Raw genomic sequence first — 11,250 nt, 5'->3', positions numbered from 1 at the left:
AAGAAGAACCATTCATTATGCAATTTGATTGTGTAAATCTTGGTTTTGATTGTGTTATTTTACTTTTAATTTGGACTGAGTTGTGATTTTGAGTATTTTAATCATCAATTGAGTTTTGATTTGGGTTTGTATTTAGATCTAAATTTGTTCTTCATCACTGTTATTCTCCCTCTTTTTTCTATTAGTGATTTGAAAAAAAAAGTTGTGAAGAAGGAGTTCTCTAAGAGTATGAGTAAACGACAAGCTCCATGCATGAGATTTGAAGTTTTGAATCTTAGCAATCAAAGGGGTATACAAATGTCATTGTTGAATCCATTGAAGATTTATTGATTTATTTATTTGTGTGTACGTGTGTGAGAATTTAATTTTCATCCACACTCAGCAAAAAATATGAACATTATGATTTTAAAGATTGTTATAATAAAAAATAAAAAACTTTTATTTTCTTCTGAAAACAAGATACTCTTATGATAGAAAGAGAAATAATTTTATATAAAGCCAAACTGGCACAAGCAGTGACAGTGTTAAAATGAAATAACATATTAACAAATTAAGGTTTGCTCCAAGAAAGGCATATTCCAATTATTAATTAAGTGCCAGGAAAGTGAGAATGGAATTTAAATTTCAATTCAAGATATGGTTAACCCTATATAAAAAAACACCTTTAAACAAGGCTGTGTCATGCCCACAGCATGCGACTACTATGAAAAATAATTGTGAAGATTAATATCAAAAGCCAACAAAAAGGAAACCTCATATTCATCATCGCACAATTACACAGTAGAAAATTTCATGGCACACAAAATACAGTCACTTTTGGTTTGCTCAGCATGTTTCCCTTGAACTTGTTCATCTCTTATCTATTATTCACAAGGCATCAAGTCTCCCCCTACCCTTCTCCTTTTTCCCTCCCCTTTTCAAAGGTTGCCTCTCCCAAATCAATGCAAATTCCTTCTCTCTAAATAGAATTATGAAATTAACAGTTTTATCTATCTCTTAAATATAGCATATTTTAATTTTAATATACATTTACATCCAAGAAGAACAATAATAGACAGTAAATGCCAACAAAAACTAAAAGATGCATACAAAATTATCAGTGGTTCATGGTTAATTTACCTTGTTTTCTCCAAAGACCCCGTAGGACTGTATTCTGCAATTTTTAATTCATGGAACATTAGGAAAGACAACAGGTGCAAAATCATTAGGTAAAGCAGCATGTGCATATCTCTCTCTTTGGTGTGTGCATCAACATAAAACATAAAGAGGCATGGTCTTGTGCATAAAGAAATAAAATCACATACACAAATGCATACTCTCATTTATACCCGGTTAAACAGGTGCAAAACTTCATAGTGAAGCAATGAACATTGGAGACAATAGATAAAAATAAGTCATGCCTCGACAACTCTCTTGTTTGATGTTCTATGAAAATCTAGAAAATGGTTATATCAGACACATTCAAGGTTTGAAGAATGAAGACATCAGCCTCAGAAAGTGAAACATAAAATTGCTAATGGGGAAATAAAAATCAAATACTTAAGAAATGATACTAAAAATAAGGAGCAAAAAAAAGTATAAAGATGTTGTGTCTGGAGCTGGTGAGTACCTTCGAGGAGATACATGCCTTCTGTCAAGTTTATCCCTCAAGTCATTACCTAAATAGTCTCTCCTCCCTGGAATATAAAAAAAACAAAGCTCCATTATTGCAAATTAATATAAAAAACCAACAAACATTCCAGAAGATACAAACAGAATGCATAAAATGATAACAAAACCAAGCTTAACATTAACAGGAATAACAAGAGAAACATAATAATGAATAGTAATAGTGCCTCCCACGTAAGAGCAAAAACGCGGATAGAAACTAGCACCCTCATATTATGACAGATATAGTAAAACCCACGCATGTAGCTTATACTTTGTTTGGAGTGTAATCAGGGTACCAAGGATTAAGATCATTTCACATCCCCAACTTGTATCGAGAAGTAAGATATAAAACAGAATCTCAAATGTAGAGATATATCCAAGATGCTTAAGAAATAAAAATCCATCAACAAGCTATCTCAACTACTAATTCCATTTTTCCTGTGCCCATGTAGCCATACCATATCCAGAAGTATCAGCCAAAAGGAATAGCATAAGCTCCATACACTCAAGCAGTCGAAATTTTAAATGAAATGATTGGGAAATATGCTGAACTTGCTTCTGATCAAAACATGATGCTAGCAGACAATCCACGTAAGCCTAATCATGATCTCAGATAACACTGTAGTTCCACAGATTCAAGGAATGAAGCATAAAAGACATGGCCAAGGAAATACAATTTCATGAGCAACACCAGCATCGCCTTTAAGATAAACCAATCAGCAGAGTGCCTTGTGAGAATCTCTCATCTGTAATAGAAAAAAGTGCAATAAAGACTTGAGTAATATTACTCCACAGCTTGAATGAAATGTCCCGTCAAACATACAACTAAATAACTGTTCAACAAATGCAGGCATGGAAGTATTTAAAGTCTCGAGACTAAATGAGTCAGACTTAAAATATGGAATTATTATTCGGGTTAAAAAATTAGGTCCGTCATCTGCATGGGTTCAACGGATCATCTTAATGAGTTGAACGGATCATATGTGAATTCAAATTTATATACTCACCCCAAGTTATAATTCAGGTTTTTTTTTTTTTTTTGGTTTTATAGGTAGAAATCCATGCTACATGGCGTAATTCTTTGTAATTTTTTTTGTTCATTCCAAGGAGACATTAAACAATATAATCAAGCTTATAATTTAATATTTTTTGAGAAAAATGTAAATTATATTAAACCCAAAATGATACAACAATAAACGGGACATACCCGCAATTAGAGAAAAAATCAAAAAGTCTCCCTAATACAAGAATGTCTATACATAAGAAACTAAACTTAATATTACTAATAATCTCTATTATAGAAAATTGATAATCTTTAAAACTCAATTTGTTCATACACAGTCAATGCAATAGACTTTAATTGTTATAATCATATAATCTAATATTAATGCTATATCATGCATTATCCTAGTCCACGACTTAAGCATAATTTGAACCGGTCAATTATCTTGGTAGAGTTGGGGAGATACAGCTATAACTTACAAGAGATTTACTTCACCAAAAAAAAAACTTACTACAAGAGATTTTAAGAGTTATAATATAGCCCTTCAGTTTGAAGGAGCAAGACGGAAAAAGTAAAACTGAAAACGCACAATTCGGTAGAAAGCCAATAAATACGCGCTAAATCTCAAAACAATGCTTAGAATCGTGCTTTCAGGCCTAACTAAATTGTAAAAGTAGCGTGAACTATCATAGGGTGTTGTTTTCACACCCACCTATTCATTTTCATGTGATGTGACATTGTTATACGTGTATATATGGACAAGAATCAAACCTTTAATGTGTATTTAATTTTCCGTTTAAAACTTAATCTTGAGTTTAGAATTAATTTTTTAATATATTTTTATATGTTTGATTTTATGTTGAAAAAAAATTTAAAATTAATTATGAAATAAAATAACTTTAAATAATCTGTCCGTTTGATCTAAAATTTTATATTAAAATTTAATTTTATAATAAAAACATAAATTATATCATTTTAAAATCAAATTTTATGAATACTCATTTAAACATAGACTTGCAACATGTATGATAGGTGGCCAAATCCGCCACCACTTTTTTTTTTTCCTTTTTTTCCATTATCTTCTGTATTATAGTCAATGCATATAAATTCAACCACTTGAATCCAATAACCATCAAACACCAGCCAACCGTGCGAATCTAATTGGCAGGGACACTTAGAGTTTTTCCTCGAACACACCTACCATAGTTTATTATACACGTACATGGAACATTAACTGACTTAAAAAAACGTCAAAATAATCTAGTTTTCTTACGCCGAGGATCGCGGCAGAACTTTGCTGAGTTATACTTATAATACCTCAAAACACGTCTTTAACCGTTCTCACATTTCTCACACACAGCAGATGAAGCCCATTTTTCAAGTATCAACAACCAATAAGGCAAATAATTAATCCTCTTCATCAGAAGAACAGAAGAATACTAGATCCATTATTTTCTTGTTAAAAAATGCAGCTTTTTCACAAACCCAGCAAGGGTCAGTCTCTGATTAATTCCATATTGGTCTCTTCATCGTTCTGTGCCCTTTATCTCATTGTGTCAGTGCTTCTTTTGGGGCCTTCAAAGCTAGTTCATGTGAATAGGTCATCATCACAAGATGTGTCCACAACACCAACCACCCTTGATCACCTTGTGTTTGGAATTGCTTCAAGCAAGATTTCTTGGTTCAAGAGGAAGGACTACGTGAAGCTGTGGTGGAACAACAACAACAACAACAACAACAACAAAACAATGAAAGGGTGTGTGTTTTTGGATAGTCTCTCGGATGAAGACAATGGTAGGAATGAGAATGACACTTCTCTTCCTCCTCTCTGTGTCTCTCAGGACACTTCAAGGTTTCGTTTCACTCACAAGGGTGGTCTGCGATCGGCGATTCGCGTGGCGCGTGTTGTTGGGGAGACAGTGGCAATGTACAATGATTCGGAGGTGAGGTGGTATGTTTTTGGAGATGATGACACGGTTTTCTTCCCGGAGAATGTGGTGAAGATGCTTTCCAAGTATGATCATGAGCTTTGGTACTACATTGGTGCACACTCTGAGGTTTATGAGCAGAATAGGGTGTTTGGTTTTGGAATGGCTTTTGGAGGTGCAGGTTTTGCTATCAGCTCCTCTCTGGCTAAGGTCTTGGCCAAGGTTTTTGATTCTTGTATTGAAAGGTACCCTCATCTCTATGGAAGTGATGGCAGGGTGTACTCTTGCTTGGCAGAACTTGGGGTAGGATTAACACATGAACCCGGTTTTCACCAGGTACAAAATAGTTTTAACTTTTGAAATGATGAAATTTTCTGGTTATTTGATTTTGTTCCTTTTGATCAGCCTTATTAGTGCATGCTTGATGCTTGGTGATAATATATAATTTTTCTACACTATCATCCAATCGCACATTCTCATATAAGTTTATTGATTTTTATTATGTCTATTTTAAAATTAATAAAGATGATGATTTTTGATTGGTTGAAATGTAAGAATTTTTACAATGACATTGAATCACAACTAAACTCATGTTTTTTTGGGGGGAAAGAATATTTTTTCATAAAAAGTTCTTTTAGGAATTTGACAAAAAGATTATTTGTTTATGATAAGCTGAATTATTCTTTTAACTTTGATTGTGAAATTGGATCAGGTAGATTTAAAGGGAAACACCTTTGGCATATTGGCGGCACATCCTTTAACTCCTCTGTTGTCCCTGCATCATCCTGATTACACTGATCCAATCTTTCCAAACATGACAACTAAACAAGCTCTGAAGCATTTGTTTGAAGCTGCAAATGTGGATTCCCAGAGGATGCTGCAACAAGCAATATGCTATGACAGATGGTTTTCATGGACAGTTTCAGTGTCATGGGGCTATGCTGTTCAGGTTTTCCCAAACCATATGCTTTTGCCGGATGTTCTGAAGGTGCAAGAGACATTCAAGCAGTGGAGGAAGGGAAACATGTTGGCAAAATCATACACTTTCAACACAAGAGAACTTCACCCTGACCCTTGTAAAAGATCCACTGTTTTCTTTCTAGACAATGTGTCTTCTGGCAAGGATGGCATCATAAGCAGTTACAAGAAATCCTTTCAGAATTGCTCGATCGATGATGACGTATCGCCGAAGAAACTGGAAGTGATCAAAGTGGTCACAAATAAGCTAGACCTTGACATCAAACAGGTAACTATGTCAGATATTAGTATGAGTCTTTTTGGATATAAGGCTAGAAGTGTTTCTAAGAGCTTCTCTATTAGAAAAAACTTTATATTTCCAATAAAGAAGTTCTCAAAAGCACTTCTGACATATATCCAAACATGCCCTTAGTGTTCCTTCACGGCTATTGGGATAATCACTTGACATTGGTAATGGTAGTACTTATACGCTTTTCTTTTATATTCAGTTGCGTGCTCCAAGAAGGCACTGTTGTGATGTGTTGCCCTCTACTGCACGGGACCAAATGGAAATTGCAATCAGAGAATGCAAAGATGAAGAATTGGTTTACATGCACTGACAGAAGGGTTGCCTTTGACCAAATGTTGGTTCTTTTATTCTTAATATAATGTACCAAGGATCATGTAATTGATGCTTGAAGAGAATACAGATAGGTTAATTAGTAGCTTTTACCCCCGACTTATTGTATCTATTGAGTGTAAAAAGTGCGAAAGTAAATCAATTAGTTTGTGATTAAGTATTTTTCTGCATCCCCATTAACTAATTGAGGGACATAGTTTATGATTAAGTATTTTACTTCCGACTCATGTAGGTTTTGGAAAAACTCGAACTTTAATCTTTCGTCGGTGTATGTGCAGATACAACCAATGAGATAGTATTTGCACTAAGAGTATTTACAAAGGTATCAAGGAATGTATCACAATTATTGAGAATAAATGAACTCAATGAATTCCAACTTGGACATTCTTTGATGAAAAACTTTTATATGATTCTTTTCTATTTCTTCTATATCGTAGAGGTAAAATTAAAAAATATTTGTTGTTTAAAGAGTTTTTTTAGCAAATTCTGATTTTCTCACTTTTTAACGGTCAATGAATGAATATACAACAAAATTCAAAAGAGTTGAAAACTTTATAAGATATTATAGAAAAGGTATTTTAGTCAATAAAGATTGGTTCAGTTGATAGGAAACAAACTCACATCTCAAAAGGATGTCTCAAGATGTGAAATCTTAAAGTAACTCTGTAAGTATTCATTGAACCTTAAGACATACCCTAATTCTCATGAGTCTTGGGATCCAAACTTTTAAATCAATAAATAAAAGGTATTTCTCTCTCAAGAAGCACAAATTCTTCATATTAACCATTAGAAATGGTTTCCTTCCTTGTAATGAGCACTTTGAATTTGTGTCTATTTACAGGCATTTTGACTTCAAATTAGTCATTTATGGTTGTTAAACACTTATTCAAATGGTCTTCAGGATTCTTATGGAAAGATAGATGTGGTGTAGCGAGTAGGGGGAAGGGGAAAGGATTCTTATATACTAATTTCCTTTGGCTGCACAAATCATATATAATTGTTAGATTGACAGTAATTAAAATACCTCTGTTCATTGCTGAAGCTGACCCAGGTTATGCAATAGTCATGGAAACAATATGCATAAGCTTGTCATTTATACTTTTCAGGAAACTTTTGTGTCATTTGAGTTGATGTTCAGATATATTTTAAGAAAATTGCAATAACTGTACTATGGTAATATGCTTCTCATTTTAACAAAAACAGATATACTTTTCACCGAACCCTCACTGAAATTGAGACTCACCTCTTTGCACTCGTTACGTTATAGTTTTTTTTGCCTCTTCATTTTTTTATTGTCTTGTGCCCTTTATCTGTTTTTTGATGCATTATTCGTGGCTGGTTATTTGATTTGACTGCTTATGGATTTCAACATGGTTCAGTCAACACATAAAAAATAACTAAAAGAAGTATATATCAAGGTGAGAAGAAATAGACAAGGAAAAAAAAAAAGAATAATTACACATTGTTACAAGAAATTATGCGTACAAAATCACCACCTAATAAAAAAAGGTTATTTTTAAAGTCATTACCTGATTAAGTTAGCATTTCTTTTCTTTTAAAAAAGGAAGTCAAGTGTAATTTTAATAATGTTTAAAAAAAAACCTTTTTCAAAGAACAAATTGTAGTTCTTTAGGAATTTTTAATATTATTCTTCAATTTGTGTTAAGCTTTAATGTAACCTTTTATTACGTAGATGGCTGAAGTAAAATTTTAATTCTGATTAAAGAACAAAATTAAAAGACATAAAAAAATTGTATCTAAGTTTAATCCTTTTAACAATTAAAGCTAAATACTAAAAGAGATTTTATTTTAGAAAAAAAAACTAAAATTAAATTACCATAATTTGAGGAGGAATTCAAAAAATGATGGCAGGTTGAGTGTGCATATTATTTTTCTATGCAATTGTCTTACATTATGTAGTATTAATTAATTTAATGTGTTGTTATTTAGGTGGTGGAGGGACGGCATTGGCCTCCCAAGCAAATTGAGTTTTGCTCGAGACAGATTAGTGGAAGCCTTCTCTTGGTCGCTAGCAATGTTTCCTCAACCTCAATTCAATAATTGCCACAAAGAAATCACCAAAGTGGGGATACTAATCACATTCTTAGATGATGTATATGACATCTATGGTACTTTGGGTGAATTGGAGCTCTTCACAAATGCTGTTGAAAGGTTTGCATGTTCAACTAATTGATATGAAGAGGAAGTTCATTTTAATTAAATTTTTCTTTAATTTCTTTTACTATTGTGTCTATTTTCTTACTCTGAGTTAATATAATTTTTTTACACACTTGCATCAGATGGGACGTGAATTCCATAAACAATCTTCTATACTGCTTGGTATTGAGCTTCATGGCCATCTATAACACTGTTAATGGCATCTATAACACTTTAAAGAACGGGGCATAAATACCCTTCCTTACCTCACAAAAGCTGTACGTAATGCAACACAATCAATTGTGGGTTTAATTAAAGGTCATGTACTGATTTTTAATGTAATTATCATAAAAATTAATAAACTTGTTAATGTTGTTAATGTGTTATGATTGAATGATGATATATAAAAAATTATATTATAGTGTCAATGAATAATCTATTTTTCTCATTAATTATTTTATTACTATTAAGTACTAAATCTAAAATATTTACTTGATTACTTCACAGTGATCAGATTTGTGCAAGGCATACCTCCAAGAAGCAAAATGGTTTTACAACAAAGTCATTCGCCATTCAACGAGTTCTTAGAAAATGCAACGATGTCAAGCTCATGTGGGGTTATTCTTACTCTTCCTATCTACTTCCTCATCAGCCAAGACCAAGCCATCACAGAGCAAACACTTCATTATTTATAAAATTACCACGACCTATATATTGCTCTCTTCATTCACCGTTTTAAGGCTCAACGATGATTTGGGAACATCAACGGTAATCTTAACTTTGTTTGCCATAACCTCATTAGCCATTAAGTGCATGTTTAGACTATTAAAATTGGAAGAACACAAAAGTACTTTAATTTTACTTCAAAAACATGATTTTAAATAGAGTTCCACAATCGCAATTGCTACCACAATGTCAAGATGCTTTGACTCAACGCAACTATAATTATGACCGCATTAGTCACATTTTCTCACAATTATCTGTAATATAAAGATTTTCTAACTCACCAATCAAACGCAACCGTGATCATGATTGTAATTTAAAATCATGTTCAAAAGCAACAAATTTATTTATTTATTCTCATTATTGTAACGTGCAGTATGCATTGGAATTCACGTACCGATTATACTTTTGTAAGTAAAAATTCTAGGGGATCTAACTTCATGGCTAACATTGTGCTGGTTATTCTCTACAGGATGAGATAGAGAGGGATGAAACCTCCATTCTATCGTAAGCTACTTGCACGAAACCGGTCTTTCGGAAGAAAATGCCCCACAATACTACAAAACTTTGATTGACAAAGAATGGCAAAACTTGAATAAATACTTGTTTCTGGACTCTATATCCCTACATATTTCATACAAATTGTCGTTAATCTTGCCTGGATTTCTCAGTACACATACCAATATGGAGATGGATTTGGACGACAAGACGATATATCAAATTAAAGAGCAGAATCGAGTCATTGCTATTTGCTAGCACACCCTTTCCAATTGACATGGCACAATGATGTCAAGAAAGTGGAGCTCTAAGTTTGAGTTGATTTATTTACTCTTATTTAAGTCTATTTGTTTAGAACTATTATTTGTGTTTCAAAGCTTATTTACCATCCATGTCATTAGCAATTAGCAAGGATTTGTAAATTAATTTTCATTGGAGACCTTGAGTACACATAAAATAGATATTTTTTTTCAACATAATTTATTTCATACTCAAATTAAATATCAAACAAAATTTGAATTCTAAATTAATTAGTTGAACGATACAAGCTATTACCACTTATGTAATGTAATTGATTAATAATAACTATTTATATTTAGTGAAATGTATTTCAAGTGATTTAAGGGAATTTATTAAACTATGGATATGTGATATGGGTTTAATGTGTTGATGATACCATTATTAGTCTACTTTAACTTAATGGAAATCTGGTTATGATCCCCCAATATAGCAAGGTGCACAATTGTCTCTCTTCTTTTCCTCTAATGATTTACAGACTAACCTGACCGGATTACTCAAAGCCTAACATAACTCAAAAAATTTTAAGGACTTAAACAATGTCTTTTCTTTTTGGAAAGTTAAGAAATTAATTTTCATTTACTTTTCATGCATTTGTTTAACTCTTATAACAAGAAATACTTGGCATATTTTCCATATAGTTAATAAAATGGAAATGGAAATGGATTTGTTTTTTAATTAAAATCTCATAGACTTCATTAATATTAAATTTAGAAATTAAGTTTCTCAAACATCATAGGATTTGTTAGGATTTAGAAATTAAGTTTCGCCAAAATTGATCGTAATTTTTCAAGCAAAGTATCCAAAGACAAGATATCTCCAGAGTTGCTCCATGAATTTCTCTTTTTATGGTAAAGTAAAAATTCTTCCTTCTCAATTAAGATAAAAAAAAAAGTAAAGTCATTATAGAATGGTACTCCTACCAATTATCTTGTGATTCGAAAATTCGAATGTGAAGCAATCTTAATCGTTAAGTTTACAACTTCAAAAATAAAAAAGTTTACAATAATTTTTCCATTTAGATGACATGATAATAATCTAAAACTTGTATACACCCTTATTAGGATAGAAAATTGCAGAGTTTTAAGGCTAGGTTCCCAAATCATGGTAAGCTTTCCCTCTTTAACTTCTGCAAATTATTGTTTACATCGACGATCCTGCTTACGGATATTGAAGTTGTACTATACACGAGCCTAACCTCCATTATTTCGGTTGAATTGTATAACCATATCTTTCTATAACCTTAGTTTGGTTCCATGGTGTCTGAAAAATTAGTGATTGAATTGTATAGATTTAATTCAAAATATATTTCTTTTCAGTTGGTCACATTTACCGATAGAGCAACTCTTGTGCAAACTTATTTGCCTCTTATGCTTCTTCTATTTCTGATTTTTGAT

At 32.3% G+C, this 11,250-nt stretch overlaps 1 protein-coding gene, 1 long non-coding RNA gene and 1 pseudogene across 2 annotated transcripts; 2 read left to right on the top strand and 1 right to left on the bottom strand.

Moving 5' to 3' along the window:
* Window positions 1–1,042: 1,042 nt before the first annotated feature.
* On the bottom strand, window positions 1,043–2,455 carry LOC114414289. Its single transcript, XR_003667175.1, has 3 exons — window positions 2,109–2,455; window positions 1,610–1,676; window positions 1,043–1,153 (listed from the first exon to the last, which is right to left on the bottom strand). It is a non-coding gene; the product is annotated as an uncharacterized LOC114414289 (long non-coding RNA).
* A 1,451-nt stretch (window positions 2,456–3,906) lies between these two features.
* On the top strand, window positions 3,907–6,562 carry LOC114417286. The gene is made up of 3 exons (XM_028382433.1): window positions 3,907–4,917; window positions 5,294–5,827; window positions 6,048–6,562. Exons 1-3 carry the CDS (start codon window positions 4,120–4,122, stop codon window positions 6,156–6,158), a joined length of 1,443 nt encoding a protein of 480 aa, XP_028238234.1. The 5' UTR covers window positions 3,907–4,119; the 3' UTR covers window positions 6,159–6,562.
* A 974-nt stretch (window positions 6,563–7,536) lies between these two features.
* LOC114416374 lies at window positions 7,537–9,783 on the top strand (annotated as a pseudogene).
* The last annotated feature ends 1,467 nt before the right edge of the window (window positions 9,784–11,250 follow it).

Source organism: Glycine soja, chromosome 6 (assembly GCF_004193775.1).
Source record: "Glycine soja cultivar W05 chromosome 6, ASM419377v2, whole genome shotgun sequence".
NCBI lineage: Eukaryota > Viridiplantae > Streptophyta > Magnoliopsida > Fabales > Fabaceae > Glycine > Glycine soja.
The sequence above is the reverse complement of the archived record's forward strand: the minus strand, read 5'-3'. Positions and strand labels throughout refer to the sequence as shown.